Source organism: Carcharhinus amblyrhynchos, chromosome 2 (assembly GCF_965287045.1).
Source record: "Carcharhinus amblyrhynchos chromosome 2, sCarAmb.v2.hapA, whole genome shotgun sequence".
Taxonomy (NCBI): domain Eukaryota; kingdom Metazoa; phylum Chordata; class Chondrichthyes; order Carcharhiniformes; family Carcharhinidae; genus Carcharhinus; species Carcharhinus amblyrhynchos.
In genome coordinates, this window is record NC_137325.1 from 26,491,694 (window position 1) to 26,512,767 (window position 21,074).

At 41.2% G+C, this 21,074-nt stretch overlaps 1 protein-coding gene across 2 annotated transcripts in view; it reads right to left on the minus strand.

Moving 5' to 3' along the window:
* anln (anillin, actin binding protein) overlaps positions 1-16,036 on the minus strand; it is a 93,741-nt gene extending 77,705 nt beyond the window's left edge. For both annotated transcript variants that reach the window (XM_080203725.1, XM_080203716.1), the window contains exons 1-2: positions 15,956-16,036; positions 4,672-4,819 (exon numbers count right to left, since the gene is read on the minus strand). In XM_080203725.1, the coding sequence (XP_080059851.1) occupies positions 4,672-4,819; positions 15,956-15,973 (166 nt within the window). In that variant the 5' untranslated portion in view covers positions 15,974-16,036. The remainder of the gene's footprint in view (positions 1-4,671; positions 4,820-15,955) is intronic.
* Positions 16,037-21,074: the final 5,038 nt, after the last annotated feature.

The window sequence follows — 21,074 nt, forward strand, 5'->3', positions numbered from 1 at the left end:
TCATATCCTCCATATTAGCATATAGCTTTAATCACAGCTACCTACCCCAATCCCATCTCCCTTCAACTAATCTGCTTTCACCCATCCATCCAATTTAAATTATTAAAAGGTAGTCAATTTCTGATTCAATCATTGACCTTGGAAATGAATTACACAGCCTGATAAATTCTTGGTTGAAAAAAAGGTTTCTCCTACTTTCTGTTCTAAATCTTACATTTAATCTTGTATATAACCCTTTGGTCTTAACCACTCAATTATTGGAAACAATTTGCTTCTTTCTATTCTGTCCTACCTTTTTATTATTTTAAATAGTTCCATCACATTAACAAGAACACAAAGATTCTAGTGCAAAATTTTTCAGGCCTTTCCTCACATTTATATTTCTATATACAAAACAACAGCTGTCTGAATAAATCTATGCTATACCCTCTTTAATGAGTAGGCATTAGACTTAAATCTACTTTGTGACTAAGTACACATTCTACCATGTAGCAGTGCACTCCAACGTGTTATGTGACTGAGCATCACAGCACATCAGAGTTTGCACTTACAAATGAGAAAGACAAATATACCATTCAGTCAATTGGCTCAGGACTCAAGAGACAATTTCAACTAGAAAGATACATCTGTATGGATTTTCAATAGGGTGCTTTGTTCAATCCAGAGCCCACTTGGGAGATTTAATGGCAAAATTGTGTTGGGTTTCTGAGTCCAATATAAATTAGAAACAGCAATGGCCTAACACTGACCCTTAAGATTTCCAGGCACTCTTCTCCCCCAACAGCTCCAATAGCAAACTGATCTTTATTTGTCAATGATTTCTTAATGGACATGAGAAGTCTTTGGCAGGTAGGATCAAGGAAATTCCTATAGCTTTCTATAGGTATGTCAGGAATAAAAGAATGACTAGGCTAAGATTAGGGCCAGTCAAGGATAGTAGTGGGAAGTTGTGCGTGGAGTCCGAAGAGATAGGAGAAGCGCTAAATGAATATTTTTTGTCAGTATTTGCACAGGGAAAAGACAATGCTGTTGAGGAGAATACTAAGATACAGGCTATTAGACTAGATGGGATTGAGGTTCATAAGGAGGAGAAATTGGCAAATCTGGAAAGTGTGAAAATAGATAAGTCCCCTGGGCCAGATGGGATTTATCCTAGGATTCTCTTGGAAGTAAGAAGGAAATTACAGAACCTTTGGCTTTGATCTTTATGTCGTCATTGTCTACAGGAATTGTGCCAGAAGACTGGAAAATAGCAAATGTTGTCCCCTTGTTCAAGAAAGGGAGTAGAGACAACCCTGGTAATTCTAGACCAGTGAGCCTTACTTCTGCTGTGGGCAAAGTTTTGGAAAGGATTATAAGAGATAGGATTTATAATCATCTAAAAAAGGAGTAATTTGATTAGGAATAGTCAACACGGTTTTGTGAAGGGTAGGTCGTGCCTCACAAACCTTATTGAGTTCTTTGAGGTGACCAAAGAGATGGATGAAGGTAAAGCAGTTGATGTGGTGTATATGGATTTCAGTAAAGCATTTGATAAGATTCCCCACAGTAGGCTATTGCAGAAAATATGGAGGAATTCAGGGTGATTTAGCAGTTTGAATCAGAAATTGGCTAGCTGCAAGAAGACAGAGGGTGGTGGTTGATGGGAAATGTTCATCCTGAGGTTCAGTTACTAGCGGTGTAACACAAGGATCTGTTCTGGGGCCACTGCTGTTTGTCATTTTTATAAATGACCTGGATGAGGGCGCAGAAGGATGTGTTAGTAAATTTGCGGATGACATTAAAGTCAGTGGAGTTGTGGACAGCGCAGAAGGATGTTGCAGGTTACAGAGAGACAATGATGTGATGCAGAGCTGGACTGAGAGGTGGCAAATGGAGTTTAATGTGGAAAAGTGAGAGGTGATTCACTTTGGAAGGAGTAACAGGCATACAGAGTACTGGGCTAGTGGTGAGATACTTGGTAGTGTAGATGAGCAGAGAGCTCGGCGTCCACATGCATAGATCTCTGAAACCCAGGCAGGGTTGTTAAGAAGGCACACGGTGTGTTAGCTTTTATTGGTAGAGGGATTGAGTTTCGGAGCCATGAGGTCATGTTGCAGCTGTACAAAACTCTGGTGCGGCCGCACTTGGAGTATTGCGTACAATTCTGATCGCCGCGTTATAGGATGGATGTGGAAGCATTGGAAAGAGTGCAGAGGAGAAATACCAGGATGTTGCCTGGTATGGTGGGATGGTCTTATGAGGAAAGGCTGAGGGACTTGAGGCTGTTTTCGTCAGAGAGAAAGTTAAGTAGTGACTTAATAGAGGCATACAAGATGATCAGAGGATTAGATACGGTGGACAGTAACAGCCTTTTTCCTCAGATGGTGATGGCTAGCATGAGGGGTCATAGCTTTAAATTGAAGAGTGATAGATATAGGACAGATATCAGAGGTAGGTTCTTTAGTCAGAGAGTAGTAAAGGCATGGAATGTCCTGCCTGCAACACTAGTGGACTCACCCACATTAAGTGCATTTAAACGGTCACTGGGTAAACATATGGATGATATTGGAATAGTGTAGGTTAGATGGGCTTTAGATTGTTACTCCGACATGTGAAACCATCGAGGACCGAAGAGCCTGTACTGCGCTGTAATGTTCTAATCACATGCACAGATTATCCTAACTACGCACAGCATTGGCCTTCCATATAGAACTTTGACAAATACTTTGACATCCAAGTACAACATGCTATTAGGTCTCCCCGGGTCACAACAATGTCACTTCCTCAGTCATCATGAAGGTCGGTCAGGCAGGATCACTCTATTCTGAACTCATTTTGACTACTATCAATCAAGTTAGTCGTGTGTTGATAATTTTAAGGTTATGATTCATAAGGTGAAATTGTAGTATAATTAACATGTCTTTGGTTGATTTATCGTCCTTTTTCTATAGATACCACATTGATCCATTTTCAATGACCTCCTCAATGACCATTCCTCAGTCTCTTAGCAATCTGGGGTAAATACCATCTATCCCTAAGAGTTTGGGCACGTTTTAGCTCTTTTAACCTGTCTCAGACTTCCTTCTCATTTGTATCAACATCATTTTGGGACAGTATGTTGCTTATATCTCCCTTTGTGAATGTTCATCATCCTACACTCTCTATCAAGCTTGTATACATGTTTCACAGTTTCTACCTCTGTTTCCCCAATGCTTACTATCTTCAATGACCCTCAGACATATTTTTACATACATCTGAAAACATCACCCACTTTCTCCTTGTAAGGTCTACATTGGTTTTCTCATCAAACCACTTTTGATTTGCTTATTAGTTCACTTAAAAGCAGAAAGGCTTTAAGGAATGATTTTAAGTATGTATTTATGTTGCATGCTCAACATCATATTTTAAGGCGTCCCACTTATTTCCTGTGAAGCATCATTAAAAAGTCTCCCCCTATCAAGTGGCTAGTGTTTCTCTTTGGATGCAACTGGGAAATTGTGGTCTACATGTATTAATTAGGTTATATTTTATGTTTTCCCAAAAAATAATTTATATAAAATCACAAATGCAATTTTTTTCCCCTTAACCACCACAATTGGGCAGCTTAATATAATGTAATTATTGCTGCTCTGCTTTATCATTCAAAGTATTCCATGATATATTTAAGAGTGGTAATCTGATACAATAAATTTTATCAGGAAATAAGTTTATCATAAAAATAAATGTCTTTAGAGCAGTGACCTGATTCAACATCAATGAAAATGCTTAAAAACTACACAATCATTTACAAGTTTCCTTGGTGTACATATCAGAGATTTACAATGGATTTGAAATGTAAAAGTTTTTTTAAAAAGTGGCTACTTGTGTTTGTGCATTGAAGAAAATGAATACAGTTTAAGAAGCCTTACTTAGCCAGCAAAAATGCGCAATGATGATGTAGAGGAATGGTCTGATCCATTAAAACTATGAACAGCATAATAACAAAAACCTGAGTACAAGTTTTTATTGGTCAAACTATGCGTTTTATAACTCTATACCCTGCTGTATTACCAAGTCTGAACCCCACTTCATGTTGAACTTTAATGCTGTGTTCACCATTCTTCGCATTCAAATATAACTGGGAAATTGTGGTCTCAGTGTACTACTTGCACCATTCTCTATACTTTGAGTCATTCGGATATATTAGATGGTGATGACCAATATATCAAGACAAATTCCTTAAATCAAGCCATTTTTCAGAATTTTAGCCAATGGTGTGCATATATTATTATAGAGAACATCTTTAAATTTTATGTTTAAAGTTCTAGATATACGGCTAGCAAAGAGTTCACAGGTGCCCTCTACATGGGACACATAGCGCATCAAGAACAACTTTTTCCCTGCTGCCATCAGAGTTTTGAATGGACCTACCATATATTCAGCTGATCTGTCTCTACACCCTAGCTATGACTGTAATACTATATTCTGCACTCTCTCCTTCCCTTCTCCCCATGTCCTCTATGAACGGTATGTTTTGTCTGTAAAGTGCAGAAGAAACAATACTTTTCACTGTATCCCTATACATGTGACAATAATAAATCAAATAATAATACCACTTCTTCTTCACTAAAAAAAATTACCATTGCCATTTACTTGTGGACCACAGGACATCTTTGCCCAGATTCAAGCACACAGTAAGAAATCACTTACCTTCCTCAGTAACTTCTAATGGTTGGTTGCTAGCCTCAGTCAAAGGTTCCCTCGATCTTTTTGCAATTTGTCGAGCAGCTGCTGTGGGCCTCTCAGCCATCTTCTTCTGTAGATTCTCACGCCGAGCCCGAGTACGTTCAAGTAGTTTCTAGAATAGGTGACAATTCAGTATATTGTCTACAGCCTTGTATGAAAATGACGGATTACATAATGCAAACACTAAGCAAATTGCATCACATCATTCAATTAAAACAATAAGCTTTTATTTGAGGAAAGACAAGTGGAGGACAAAAAAACTATTTGATTGCCGAAGCCAAGATGTAATAGGCTGAAGCACAGATATTTGGTTTGAAAAAAAAAACCCATCAGGTTCATCATGAATTAAAGTATAAAATTACCTATGGAATGAGGAGTCAGCCTACATAGCTCCTTTCAGCTTAATTAGAATTAGAACATTTAGAAAATGACAAATGTCACTCTGTTGTGTTGATTTTATATGCAGTGTAAATGGGTGCAAAATCTGACATGAAATGTTTTCAAGAAGTAACTGTTTCTCTCTCCACAAATAGTAGTGCCTGGCATTGAATATTTCCATTATTGTCTGTTTTTATTTCAGACTTTCAACAGTCACAGTATTTTGCTTCTGAAATATTAAGTTGCATTGCCTTCAATGTCTGTCTGTCTTGTAGCAGGCTGGCACCAAAACATTCAAAAGGCTAAATGGCATCATGGGGTATGTACATGCTCTAATGAAAGGTATCATTCAGTACATTCAGATCCTGCCTGATCTATCCAGCATTCGTTTATTTTCATAAAAACAATGCTTAACAAATGCAGTTATTTTTCTACAATACCCTGCTTTATCAGACATTTTATTATAGAACTTTAAAATTCTGTCAGAGCATTTAGGAGCATAGTCTCCAACAAAGAAGTGAGAAGAATTCCAGCATCAGATTCAAAAATGCTGAAAAATAATCAGCAAGGAATCCCTTACAATTTGCATTTCACAAATCATGGCAATTAGTAGTTAAATGAGATATCATTCCAATACAAACAAGAAGAAATGTGCAAATGACACAGTGGGAGAAATTTTACTTGAGACCAGAAAATCCCACTTGAGGTCAGACATTTCCACTGTCCACCCCTCACCCATTTTGATTCCGTGGTGGGCAGTGCAGTAGAATTCCAGCGAATAAATAAAGACAGTATTTTAGCATCCTCTGGTATTCTCCACCCAAAGGGCTGTTGATGCTCAACGAGCATACTCGAAATACAAATTTTTCAATAAAAGAAAAGTAATAATCAGGATAGGACAGAAAAGTGGACTTGAAGCACAAGATCACCCAAGTTTTTACTGAATGGAGCAGGGGTTGAAGCCCTGACCGACTCACTCCAGCTTTTATTTTTTGTGCTCTTATGTTATCACAACCAGGAAGTGGCAGTTGTAACAGTGGACACGAATGGAATTAGAGTTTGCAAAGAGACTTGGGTAGTTTTTTTTCCCCCTTACCATAAATTGGAACAGTGAGGAATCCTGATACTCTACACAGGTACAGTATCCCACCCTCCCCCGTCCTCTAACCTAAAGAGAGAGAAGGGGGGCTTGGAGTGCGAGCAGGTAAGTTTGTTTTTGTTTTTTTGTGTGAGCTGTAAGGGCTTTGGCTCACAGGGCCTAAGCGAAAAGGGTGAAGCAAGCTAAGTTTATAAGTTTTTTAAAAATTACTTTTTTCTTCTGAATTCCTAAAAAGGGCAAGTATGAGTGTGAGGCCAGTATGTTGTTGCCAATGCAATATGTGGGAGGTCCTGGAGGCTCCTCATCTCCCAGATGTCCATATCTGTGCTTGGTGTGTGGAGCTGCAGTCCCTAAGGGAGCAGGTTAAGGAACTGGAACTGCAGCTCGAGGACCTTCATCTCATTAGAGAGAATGAGGAGGCAATTGACAGGAGCTACTGGCAAGTGGTCGCACCGGGGCAATGGGAAGAAGGCAAGTGGGTAACTGTTAGGCAGGGGAAAGCTCATGTGATGGAGAGCACGCCGGTGGATGTCCCCCTTCAAACTAAGTACTCCTATCTGAGTACTGCTGCGGGGGACAGCTCACCTGGGGGGAGGCAGCGGTGGCTAGGTCTCTGGAGCTGAGCCCAACCCAGTACTTCAAAAAAGTAAGGAAAAGAGCAGTAAGGCAGCGTTAATAGGGTACTCCATAGTAAGGGGGTCAGTCAGGCGTTTTTGCAGACACAGACGGGAGTTGCGGATGGTGGTTTGCCTCCCTGGAGCTGGGGTCCGGGATGTCTCTGGACGTGTCCCAGACATCCTGAAAGGGGAGGGTGAGGAGCCGGAGGTTGTGGTACATATAGGTACTGCTGACATAGGCAGGAAGAGGGAAGGGGTCATGAAAAGGGATTATAGGGAATTAGGTAAACAGCTGAGAAAGAGGAACGCGAAGGTAGTAATCTCAGGATTGCTGCCTGCGCCACGGGAGAGTGAGAGCAGGAATGAAATGAAGTGGAGGGTGAATGCATGGCTAAGGGACTGGAGCAGGGGGCAGGGATTCCGGTTCCTGGATCACTGGGACCTCTTTAGGGGCAGGCGTGACCTGTACAGTAAAGACAGGTGGCACTTGAATCCCAGGGGGACCAATATCTTGGCGGGAAGGTTGGCTAGGTCTACTGGGGGGACAGAATAGAGATGAGGTGACTGAGAGCAAGAAGGTTAGCTCCCAAGTAGAGGGACTGTAGACAGTATGAGAGGGAGGTTAGATGGGTGATGGAGAAGGGAAGCGCCCAGACCGAGGGTTTGAGGTGTGTCTACTTTAACGCCAGGAGTGTAGTGAACAAAGTAGATGGGCTTAGGGCATGGATTGCTGCTTGGGAATGTGATGTGGTGGCCATTACAGAGACTTAGGTGTCTCAGGGACAGGACTGGGTATTCAGGTGCCAGGATTCAGATGTTTCAGGAAGGACAGGGAGGGGGGCAAATGAGGTGGCGGAGTGGCACTGTTGATCAAGGACAGTGTCACGGCTGCAGAGAAGGTGGATGCCGTGGGGGGACTGTCTACGGAGTCTCTGTGGGTGGAAGTTAGGAACAGCAAAGGGTTGATAACTTTGCTGGGTGTTTTCTATAGGCTGCCCAATAGTGACAGGGAAGTTGAGGTGCAGATAGGGAAACAGATCCTAGAGAGATGTAGTAATAACAGAGTTGTCGTGATGGGAGACTTTAATTTCCCAAACATCGACTGGAATATCCCTAGGGTAAGGGGTTTGGATGGGGAGGAGTTTGTTAGGTGTTCAGGAGGGTTTCCCGACACAGCACGTGGATAAGCCTACGAGAGGAGAGGCTGTACTTGACCTGGTGCTGGCTAATGAACCAGGACATGTGTCGGATCTCTCGGTGGGAGAGCATCTCGGGGATGGAGATCATAATTCTACCTCCTTCACGATAGCACTGGAAACAGATAGGATCAGGCAGGCTAGGAAGATGTTTATCTGGAGTAAGGGGAAATATGAAGACATCAAGCAGATAATTGGATGAGTAAACTGGAAGGAGGTGTTTTTGGGGAAAAAGTACTGAAGGAAGGTGGCGGATTTTCAAGGAATGTTTGACTGGAGCTCTGCACGACAACATTCCGATGAGACAAGGAGGTTTTGTTAGGTCGTGGGAACCGTGGTGCACAAAGGTTATGATGAACCTAGTTAGGAAGAAAAGAAAGGCGTACAAAAGGTTCAGAGAGTTAGGAGATGTTAAGGATGTAGAGGAGTATAAGGCTTGTAGAAAGGAGCTTAAAAAGGAAATTAGGAGAGCCAGAAGGGGTCATGAGAAGGCCTTGGAGGGTACGATTAAGGAGAATTCCAAGGTGTTCTACAAATATGTGAAGAGTAAAAAGATGAGAAGTGAAGGGATAGGACCTATAAAAGGTGGAGGGGGAAAAGTCTGAGTGGAACCGGAAGAAATGGCAGAGAGGCTTATTGAGTACCTTGCCTCGGTATTCATGGTGGAAAGTGATCTGGGAGGTTGTACTACAGGTTTGCGGCAGCCTGAAAAGATTGAGTATGTGGAGTTTAAGAAGGAGGATGTGTTGGAACTTCTAAATTCTATCAAGATAGATAAGTTGCCGGGACCGGATGGGATGTACCCCAGGTTACTGTGGGAGGTGAGGGAAACGATTGCAGAGCCCCTGGCGATGATCTTTGCATCGTCGATGGAGACGGGAGAGATTCTGGAGGATTGCGGATGTGGTTCCTATTTTCAAGAAGGGGAATAGGGATAGCCCGGGAAATTACCGACCGGTGAGTCTGACCTCAGTGGTTGGTAATTTGATGGAGAGGATTCTGAGGGACAAGATTTATGAGCATTTAGAGAAGTTTAGAATGATCAGAAATAGTCAGCACGGCTTTGTCAAGGGCAGGTCGTGCCTTATGAGCCTAGTTGAGTTCTTTGAAAATGTGACTGAACACAATGACGAAGGAAGAGCGGTGCACGTGGTTTACATGGACTTCAGCAAGGCGTTTGATAAGGTCCCTCATGCAAGACTTCTTGAGAAGGTGAGAGGGCATAGTATCCAAGGGGCTTTGGCCTTGTGGATCCAGAACTGGCTTGCCTGCAGAAGGCAGAGAGTGGTTGTGGATGGGTCTTTTTCTGCATGGAGGTTGGTCACCAGTGGAGTGCCCCAGGGATCTGTTCTAGGACCCTTGCTGTTTGTCATTTTCATAAATGACCTGGATGAGGAAGTGGAGGGATGGGTTAGTAAGTTCGCCGACAATACGAAGGTTGGTGATGTTGTGGATAGTCTGGAGGGATGTCAGAAGTTGCAGCGTGACATAGATAGGATGCAAGACTGGGTGGAGAAGTGGCAGATGATCTTCAACGTGGATAAGTGTGTAGTGGTCCATTTTGGCAGGACCAATGGGATGAAGGAGTACAATATCAAGGGTAGGAGTCTTAGCAGTGTTGAGGAGCAGAAGGATCTTGGGGTCTGGGTCCATAGGACTCTTAAATTGGCCTCGCAGGTAGAGGATATGGTCAAGAAGGTGTATGGTGTACTGACCTTCATTAATTGAGGGATTGAGTTTAGGAGTCGGGAGGTAATGCTGCAACTTTATAAGACCCTTCTCAGACCCCACTTGGAGTACTGTGCGCAGTTATGGTTGCCTCACTACAGGAAGGATGTGGAAGCTATTGAGAGGGTGCAGAGGACATTTACAAGGATGTTGCCTGGATTGGAAGGCATGCCTTATGAAGATAGGTTGAGGGAGCTGGGACTCTCCTCCCTGGAGAGACGAAGGTTGAGAGGCGACCTGATAGAGGTTTATAAGATGTTGAGAGGAATAGATAGCTTCGGAGAATCCACCCCATGTCCCAGGGCTGAAATGGTTGTTACAAGAGGACACAGGTTTAAGGTGCTGGGAAGCAAGTACAGAGGAGATGTTGAGGTAAGTTTTTCACTCAGAGGGTGCTGAGTGAGTGGAATTGGCTGCCGGTGGTGGTAGAGGCAAACTCACTGGGGTCTTTTAAAAGTATGAGTATGTGGGATTTAATGGGATTGGGAGTTACAGATAGTTCTATGGCTTGGTAGGTATGGATGTGATCGATGCAACTTGTGGACCGAAGGGCCTGTTTGTGCTGTAGTCTTCTATGTTCTAGAGAAACAAGATTGCATTTATAGACCATATGTTATACTTTCTAACAACATTTTTTTGGAAAAAGCTGTCATTCATGAAGGCTAGTGACTTGGTACAAAAAAAGTATGAGAATCATGCTAATTCAGATCATAACCATACCAGTCACCATTGTTCATAAAATTCACAGGATGCCAACAATGATAACTCAAATGTTTTTTCCTGAAAAGTTATTTGCAGGCCAGCCTTCTCTGACCACGGACTCCATTCCAGCACCCAATTAAATAAATTTGAGCTAATGTTTCAGTATCCTATCCAGATCATTATTTCAGGTAACAGTGAAATATGCCTCTGGCTTGAGTCCTGAAATTGCCTTTCACCAAGTCTGTACATATAGTCTTCAGGTCCCAAAGCAGTGGTTTAACTTGAAATAGTGTTCTAAATTATCTTATAACTCTAAATGTTCTGCCTCACTTATCTCCTTTCAAAACTGAAGCTGGAGCCTAATCTTTTTCTTACATTTCAATTCTACAATATGGAGAATCATTTAAGGCTCTCTTAGCACCAGTGTTAATTGCTGAGCACCTTAGCAATTATAAGGACAGCAGAAATAAAAACAGAAATGCTGAAATAACTCAGCAGGTCTGGCAGCACACGAGGAGAGAGAAACAGTGGAGGCTTTTATTGAACATTGACACAGAAACACGCTAATGAAGAGTAGAAGTGATGGGAGGAAAAAAACATTTTCACCCAGAGGATGGTTAGAGTTCAAAAGACCCTTTGCCACTATACATTCCTTCCCATTTTGTTTTCCTTACCATCAGTACTCCCAGAGATCCTTGATCATCACCGTGGAAAGGATAGAAAACGTGGTACCCAACTTTAATTTAATCTGAAGCTTAATTTTGAATTATGTTAGTTGAAAATTGGTTTAAATTTTAACCTAGAAGTGAATTACATTTAAAGCATATCGCTTTATCTTCCATCTTCACTAAATTGCATCAGATTTATGTTTTAAATGTAGGGCAGCAACTCTTACAAATATCCAAGTTGGGCCATACACACAGGTAGCTACACTAAGCATTTCTGTGAAGTCAAAGCTGATATTTGAAACTTTCCAACTGTACAATTTGGCACACACCACTTTTCAATGATTCAGGAGGAAAGCGAACAATCGGCTGCATTTACAGAATGTGTATTTCTTGAAACACATAACAGATCTTTCAGCCAGCACTTCATTAAATATTTCTGTTGAAACAGCTGGATCTCATTCATCAAGAATGTAAGTTTGGCATGTGACTCAAAATTCAAATCCTATTGGATTAACTGACATACTGTACCACAAATTCAAACTGGGCGAGGTGATACACAAGATTGAAATGTTCCATTTGCTGCAATGTTTTTCAATCCTTAACAATCTGAAATGTATGTTGGTCTTTAGATGCAATTCACAATTACATATTTCATTAAAAACACTTATTGGAAACAGAAAATGTCTTGAAGCAAAGTTACTATTAGTTTATCAAAAAAGTTAAAGCAGAACCAGGAAAGAGAGAATATTAAAATACAAGAATAAATATATCATTAACATTAGAACCAATACACAACTAAACCATATTCATTGCAAGCTCAAGTCCTGACAGTGCTGTCGTCTCAGTTGGTTTTCACAGTACAATAGTTATAACTTGTCAAAATCAATACCATTCAGCTAATGAGAAACATTAAACCTACTAAATGTCCCTCCATCTACTGACATTAGAAATTACATGAATGTTAGGTGAAGACACATCAGCTTCAGTTAGTATTCATTCAAAGAAATAGCCCATATAAGCCCAAAATTTGCTTAAACAATGAGCACCCATTGAACCACATGCACTTCAGATCGGAGAAATGGGAATGGAGAATTTTAACAACAGCAGTCAAATCATTACTAGACTTGTGCACTGAAAATAAAATTAAACCTGTTCAATGGTTTTCCATAAAGCTTAAAGCACAGTAAGTGTTTCCCATATAAAAACACTAGCAATCATCAGGTCTGAGACACAGCATTGTATTCACAAAAGCTCCGATCACAACTGTTTCTCAAAACTTATCTACTTATCAGAAAGTATATCTGCTCACTGCATCTGGACAGTGAAACTATCAGGAAACAGCAAATTTGCAGTGTTGGCCAAATGCAGGGTCAGAGGAAACAGCAAAGGGTGGAAATGAAAGGAAACACAGGCATGTTTTAGAAGGCATAACATTCAGTTAAGTCTTTTCTGAACTGAAACAAAGAACTAGGGCCAGGGTTTTCTTGGTCGTTAGAATCAATGTTGGATAAAAATATGGAATAGAGGCAGGAAGGTGATAAAATAATAATGGTCTATAGGAGTTGAGGATACGTAAAATTCCAAGACAAGTATTACAATTTTTTTTGTCCACAGTACAGACTAAAGTATTTATTTTTATGCATTGTTTGTACTCAGAAGCATACATACATTACTTAATTCAAATCTATATGTTTAGGAATTCAGTAATGTAAAAGTTAGTGTTTAAAATGCTAATATATTTGCTCAAAAGAGTTAGCAATTAGACTTTTGTCTCTCCTAAAATGGGTAACATCTGTGGACAGTATTTTGAGATATTTAACAGAGGCATATATGGTGGGAATACTTGAGTAAAAATAATTAATATAAGGCTGATTTTTCTTTATTAACCATTGGTACCAATAAACAAACAAAAGTAATGAGAGAAGTATTAGCTTAAAGTTCAGTTGTCTTGATCAGCCTTCACCCTAATATGATAAATTGTTTGTTTTGTTTTCCCTTTCTACCACACATGGTTTGATAATTATGTTGAAACAGAACATTTAATCTTTTACAGGATATTCTACTTCCAATAATAAAAATGTAGCAGCAGTTGCATACTCAAAACATAAACAAATCAACAGCCGTCCTAATGCGATATCTCTATAGTAAGCACACTTTATGTCTATTCTTAAAAGCTTACTTTTATTGTAGAAATTGCTACTTAGCATATTTCTGGGTATTTATGAAAAGCAATATAGAAGTAATCGTTTAAATGGGCTAACGTAACAGACTCAACCCAGCTGTGATACACAATCTCAAATTTTGGACCTTTTTACAAACCCTAAATTATAACACGATGTTTGCATTGTTCAGCACATCTTGACCCACAGCCATCAAGCTTCTGATATTTAGCTTTACTTTAGACTGTGCTGGAATATATAGCAGACCAAAAGTTGAAAGAGTTTAAGGAGGAATAGCATTTAAGAATTGCCAATCATTGTACTAACTAACAGCAATCATAGTAGAGTAAGTAAAAGAAACAACACAAACTGAAAATACAATTACATAAATACATGCAGCAAAATGGTTGATTTTTGTTTTGTTGACTCTTTGTTTTTTTTAAAGCTTATTTATTAGTCATGAGTAGGCTTACATTAACATCACAATGAAGTTACTGTGAAAATCCCCTAGTCGCACAATCTGGTGCCTGTCCGGGTACACTGAGGGAGAATTTAGTATGGCCAATACACCTAATCAGTATATCTTTCAGTCTGTGGGAGGAAACCCACACTGACGCTGGGAGAACACGCAGACTCCACACAGACAATGACCCAAGCAGGGAATCAAACCAGATCCCTGGTGCTGTGAGGCTACAGTGCTAACCACTGTGCCACCGTGCAGCCAATTGTTTGGTCAATAATCTGGAATAATATGGCCAAAATAGTACCAACACTGAGTACAGTTTATTTTCCAAATCCATGATGAGCTTGTGTACTCTTGTAGAATCTCTATTTTATTTGTAATTATTCTGGTGCAGGCGACACACCTAGAAGTAAGCTATCAGAATGACAGCCAAATAAACCACTTATGTTCAAACTGGTTCTGCATTCCTACAGTAAGAATATGTTGGTGAGTCAGTCAGTCAGAATTTCAGAATTACACCTTTGGACAAGATCCCAGTTTTATGGGAGACTGGATACATAACAGAAATTTCAGTTTGAGCCCAAGTGTGAAATAAATTGTGATCCAACTAACATGCTGTGTCCATGTAAGGAAATTATGAAAATCTCATGTCACTGTTGACTATACAGCACATTAGCCAGTCATTTGCCAAGCCAGAAGTTAGTCTATTCTCTCCCCAGATCAGATGCTACATGCTCTATTAAGTCTGAAACAAATTAATATTTTTCTATTATAAAATCTAATATTGTTTTTGCATCCTAATTACAAAACATAACATATTCCATGTGGTAATCCATTCTTAATGATCTCATCTCAACTGCTCATGATCCCCCGCCCCTTATGAATGGCAGACACAGATTTAGTGATGGAACTTAGTGAAAAACTTTGCTGTCTCACAGTGGCAGGGACCTGGGTTCGATTCCCAGCTTGGGTCACTGTCTGTGTGGAGTCTGCATATTCTCCCTGTGTCTGTGTAGATTTCCTCCAGATACTCCCACAGTCCAAAAGACATGCTGGTTAGGTGCATTGTCCTTGCTAAATTCTCCCTCAGTGTACCCAAACAGGTGCCAGAGTGTGGTGACTAGGGGATTTTCACGGTAACTTCACTGCAGTGTTAATGTAAGTCTACTTGTGACGCTATTAAATAAATTTTAAATATATCAGCATATGAACTCGAAGAGCATTTCAGATAATGAATAAACAGAAAAAAATGCTATAAATCTGAACAAATACAGAAAATGCTAGCATGTGGTAGATTAATCAGCATCTGCAATAAAAAAAACAAGATACATTCAGGTGCTCAGTTCTGATAACAGGTACATCCAAAACATAAAAAAACCCAGTGATTTCAGTTTACAAACTTTGGAAAATTCTCTGCTCCCCTACATGCTGGGGTTATTGCCATACATTGGAAAACTCTGCTCCCCTACATTTTGGGATGATGTGGAGATTCCAGCATTAGACTGGGGTGAGCACAGTAAGAAGTCTCACAACACTAGGTTAAAGTCCAACAGGTTTATTTGGTAGCACCAGCTTTCAGAGCACTGCTCACCTGATGAAGGGGCAGCACTCCAAAAGCTAGTGATGCCAAATAAACCCTTTAGACTCTAACCTGGTGTTGTGAGATTTCTTACTGTGCCTACATTTTGGGGTAATGATGCATTGGAAAACTCTCTGCTCCTCTATAGCTTGGGGCAGCACCAAGCAATCATCACAATCTCCTGTACACCAAATACTGAAGTTGTGGTGGAGACAAACTGCATGGCCCATCATTCTGGATGCCTTGCAGAACAAGGGAGTGGGTTGGGGAAGAAAGTTGAAGCTAAATCCACTCAAAATACCCTGCATTTAACACAATACCTCACTAACCAAAGCTACTAGTTTAGTGCGAGTTAGGGGAAAATCGTTCGATTAAAAAGAGTATTAATTTCTTTGGGCGGGGCGGGGGGGAAGGATCCTATCCTACATGATTTCGGGTCATTAAATTCCGTTCCCTACAAACCTGTCCCGCATTATGAACAAAGAGTTTTGGGAAGGGAAGCCGCCCTTTGATCGGGGGGTTGAGTGAGGGTGCAGGAGCTTCTAACATGAAGCTGCGAAGTGTCAAACCGATGTCATTGGGATTGCTGCCGGGGAGTCACAGTTAAAGGCAGCTCAGAGAGGTTAGCCCAGAATCAGCCGCCGCCGCCGCCGCCTTACCTCAGTGAAGGGATCCATGTCGCCGTCAGCCCGTGTGCAATGGGTACTCTTGTTGTTGCTACTGCTGCTGCTGCCTCCACAATTCCGTGAGCTGCGCCAAGACCGTTCAAAATTTCAAATCCGGCGCCACCAACGGTGCAAGCTGATCTCGCGAGACTGCGGGTGGGGGGGGCGGGACGTGAGCAGCGGGCAACGGTCGTTGTTGACGTCACTTGATGGACAACAATGCAAAGGCGCAGGCGCCACGTCACTGCCTTCCTGATAGACAGCCGCCCTCCCCCTCGCAACCAATCAAAAAGCAGGGGCTGGGCGTTGTCTTTCAACTGGGTTCAACCAGTTTAGGGGCAAAGTGCTGGGGAGTGTTGGAATAAGGAGTGAAAGGTAGAGAGGGGAGTGCTGGAAAAGTTCGGCAGGTCTGGCAGCATCTGTACAGAGAGACAACAGAGTTAATATTTCTAGCTGGCATGATTGTTCATCAGAACTAAAGAGGGAAATAGTGTAAAAGACAAAAATATTGCAGGTGCTGGAATCTGAAACAAAAATAGGAAGTGCTGGAAAATCTCAGCAGGTCTAGGAAGGAGGGAGAAGTGCTGATGTTTAGAGTCCAGATGACTCTTTGTTAAAGCCAAAAGGCATAGAAAATGGGAGATATTTATACTGCAGGGTGAGGGAAGGAAAGATGAGTCATAGCCACAGAAACCAGGCGACAAGACTGCTAATGGCAGTCCATAGAGAGAGTAAAGGGTGTGAATGGCCAAGCGGCAGAGAAGCTAAAATGAGAGGGTAAATTGTGACAGATGAAGATGTTGGGGGAGGGGGGAATGAATGGGCCAGAGGTAAAATTTAGAAAAGGGGGAAGAAAAGGGAAGGGAAAGAGTGGGATAGGGAAGAGGAAAGTTTTTTAAAAAAGGTAGAGAACAGTTAAAAATAAAATAGAATGAAAACAAAGGGGTTGAGGTGGGGGTAGAGCAAATCATCTGAAGCTGTTGAATTCGATGTTGAGACTGGAAAGTGTGTAGCCAGCAGATGAAGTGCTAGGGCTGCTGGAATAGGGAACAGAAGACAGGGAAGTGCTGGAAGAGGTCAGCAAGCCTGGCAGCATCTGTCCAAGGAGCAAAGAGTTAATATTTCCAGCCTGCATGATTGTTCTTCAGAATTAAAGAGGGAAATAATATAACACAAAAACTGCAGATGCTGGAATCTGAAACGAAAACTGAAAATGCTGGAAAATCTCAGCAGGTCTGACAGCATCTATGGAGAGAGAATACAGCCAACCTTTCAAGTCAGAGCTCCATCAGAGGGAAACATGTTCGGTTGCATACTGAATAAGGAGGAGAGGGGGTGGGAGACAGCTGGAACAGAGTAGAAGTCAGTGATTAGTAGGAACTAGGAGATGTGTAGAAAAACTTAAGACCAAGTGATGGTGGCCCATAGGGGGAGGGAGGATTTTTGCAGAGGAACACAAAATGTTTGGGATATTAAAAATAGGTTAAGATGGAGAGAAAGCTCACAGTCTATGTTGAGTCCTGAGGACTGTGACTAACTGGTAGATGAGATGCTGCTCCTTCAGTTTGCATTGGGTTTCATGGAACATCACAGCAGGACAAGGAAGAGGGATATGAGAACAAGCTGCTGTGTTGAAATGACAACAGGAAGGTTGGGGTAATGCTTGCAGGCTGAGCGAAGCTATTTTGCAAAGCTGTCACCCAATCTGTGTTAAGAGCCCCTAATGTGGAGGAGACTGCATTGGGAGCAGTGAATACAGAGTACAAATTGAAGGAGTTGCAAGTGAAATGTTGCTGCAGATAAAAGGAATGCTTGGGGCCTTGAACAGTGGGGGGGGCTGGGGGGCAGGTGTTGCACTGTGATTGCAAGTGCCATGGGAAAGGGATGATGAGTTGAGCATGATAGAGTAGACCAAGGTGTCACAGAGGGAGTCATCCTTGCAGAATGCTGATGGGTTGGGGGACAAGAGAAAGATATGTTTTGTGGTGGCGTTATGCTGGAGTTGGCACAAATGGTGGAGGAGTTTCCTTTGAATGCAGAGGCTAGTGGGGTAGAAAGTGAGGACAAGGGAGACTCTATCATAGTTCTGGGAGGGAGGGGAAAAGATTTGGGAAATGGGTTGAATTCAGTTGAATGCCCTGTCAACCGTGGGAGGATAGGGGTTAGAGGAGGTGGTAGAAAAAGGCAGACATATCTAAAATGTCATTTTCAAAGGTGGTATGAGCAGAACAGATGTGACAGAGGTGGGAGAACATAATGGAGTCTTTACGGAAAATAGGTTTTGAGAAACTGTAATTGAGGTAGCTGTGGGAGTTGTGGGCTTGTAATGAATTTTGGTGGTCAGTCTTAATCATCGGAAATAAAGAAATGAGTTTAGGTAGAGATGGGGTTGTTACTTCACAAATCTGTTGGATCCTGGTAGGACCATCCTGGAAGTGCCAAAACACTTTCAGGAGACTAAAGAAATTTGGCATGTCTGCTGCGACTCTCACCAACTTTTACAGATGCACCATAGAAAGCATTCTTTCTGGGTTGTATCACAGATTGGTATGGCTCCTGCTCCAAGAAATTACAAAGGGTTGTGAATGAAGCTCAGTCTGTCACGCAAACCAGCCTTCCATCCATTGACTCTGTCTACACTTCTGCTGCCTTGGAAAAGCAGCCAGCATAATCAAGGACCCCATCCACTCTGGACATTCTCTCTTCCACCTTCTTCCCTCGGAAAATTATACACAAGTCTGAGGACGTGTACCAACCGAACAGCTTCTTCCCTGCTGCTATCAGACTTTTGAATGGACCTATCTCATACTAAGTTGATCTTTCTTTACACCCTAACTATGACTGTAACACTGCATTCTGCATTCTCTCCTTTCTTCTCTATGTACAGTATGCTTTGCCTGAATACTGCACAAGAAATAATACTTTTCACTGTATACTAACACATGACAGTAACAAATGGAAAAAAAATCCTTTGGCTTCTGCTTGCAGTTTTCTCAGTTCTGCACCTTTCCTAAAGGTATTTTGCTTTTGCAGAGAAACTGTAATTTGCACTTGGAGGTTGTTAGACAGAATTCTTGTCTTTTCCCCAATTGTTATTTGGTGTAAGTTAGCTGTACCCACCTGTACCTTGATTGTTTATATATGACTTGTCCTTTGGCAAATGGTCAGACATTATTTGCCAGTGAGCCTCGTCAGGCTATTTAATCCATTTCCATGTATCTTGGTTTTTATATTTATATATCATTCATATTTATATCATTCATAAAGAGCTAGGAACAAATTGTTATGCAGAAGTACATCCAGGGTTTCACATTTATTGCTACACTACAGATAGGTGCCCAGGAGAGGAGAAAAATCAACTTGAATTAGTTCTTCTATGGATTCAAAATGACATGGTTTCCACCATAGCAATGAACATGTGCATAAGACCATTATGAATTGGGAAGCTTATGATGTCATCATAGAGCCATTTAAGAAGTTTGCATAATCACAGGATTGTTACAGCACAAAATGAGGCCATTTGGCCCATTGTGTCTGTACTGGCTCTCCAAATGAGCATTATGACTCAGTGCCATTATGCAGCCTGCACATTTTTTCTATTCAGGTAATCATTCAATGCCATCTTGAATGCCTCAATTGAAGCTGCCTCCACTACATTGCATTCCATACAGATTGGGAGGAGGCCACTCGAACTTATCTGTCAATTAAGATCATGGCTGATCAGCTTGTAGCTTCAACCCCATACTTCTGCCTACCGATAATCTTCACCCTCTTGTTAATCATGAATCTAGTGTTGCCTTAAAAGTATTCAAAGACTGCTTCCACTGTCTTTTGAGGAAGAGTGTTCCAGGACTCATGATGCTTTGGAAGAAAAAAAATCCTCCTTTCTGTCTTAAATGAGCAACCTCTTACTCTCAAACATTAACCATACCTTTAGATTCCCTGACAAGAGGAAACATCCGTTCCACATCTACCCTCTCAATATCCCTCAGGATCTTAAAGGTTTCAATCAAGTCACCTCTTACTCTCTCAGATTCATATCACTCACTGTGAAAAGTTCTTTCTCACATCACATTTGCAAAATAAGCAAATCGCTTTAAATCTGAGCCCTCACATTCTCGATCCTTCTACAAGAAGAACGGTTTCTCCCTACTTATTCTACCCAGGCCTCATGATTTTGAACACTGCTGTCAAATCTCCTCTTGACTTTCTCTCCAAGCAGAACAGTCCCAACTTCCCTATCTGTCTTTATAACTGAAGTTTCTCATCTGTGGAACCATTTTTGTTTTACGCTCCAATGAGTGTGGTGCCACAACTGTACACGGTGTTCCTTCGTCAGGTGTGTGGAATGTTCTGATCAGAGAAGGGCATATAAAGTCACACACAGTTTACAGAATACTGATTAGAATGCAAGTCTTTACAGCTAATCTGCTTTACAGCTAACCTGCAAGTTAGCTGTAAAGACTTGCATTCTAATCAGTATTCTGTAAACTGTGTGACTTTATATGCCCTTCTCTGGTCAGAACCTTCCACACACCTGACAAAGGAACACCGTTTCCGAAAGCTTGTGGGATTACTATCAAATAAACTGGTTGGACTTTAACCTGATGTTGTGAGACTTCTTACTGTGTTTACCCCAGTCCAATGCCGTCATCTCCACATCATAACTATTATTAAAACCCACGATACTATTTGCTTTATTAACTGCTCTCTCTAACTAATCTTCAATGATTTATGCACATAGTCCCTCTGCTTAAAAGTGCAGACTGACATTCAAAGCATTTTTTTAAACAAAACACCTTCAGGGTCAGCCTATTATGGACAGGAGGAAAAGGGATAAATTTGTTAAATAGTTGGGAGATGAGTGAGGATGACCGTAAAAATTCAGACAAAACTTTTGAAAAGTTCAGTGCCGATCTCCAACAGTTGTCAAATCATTGGATCATACTGATATGAATTTCAAAACTTGAGACAGGAAGCATGTGACCCTGTTTACAATTCCTTAAGAAGTTTGAAAAATGCAACCAGTAAATGTAACTTCAAGGAAATGGATAAAAGGGCTGATAGATCAGTACAAAAAGAACTGATTGGAAAGGATAAGCACATAATATGG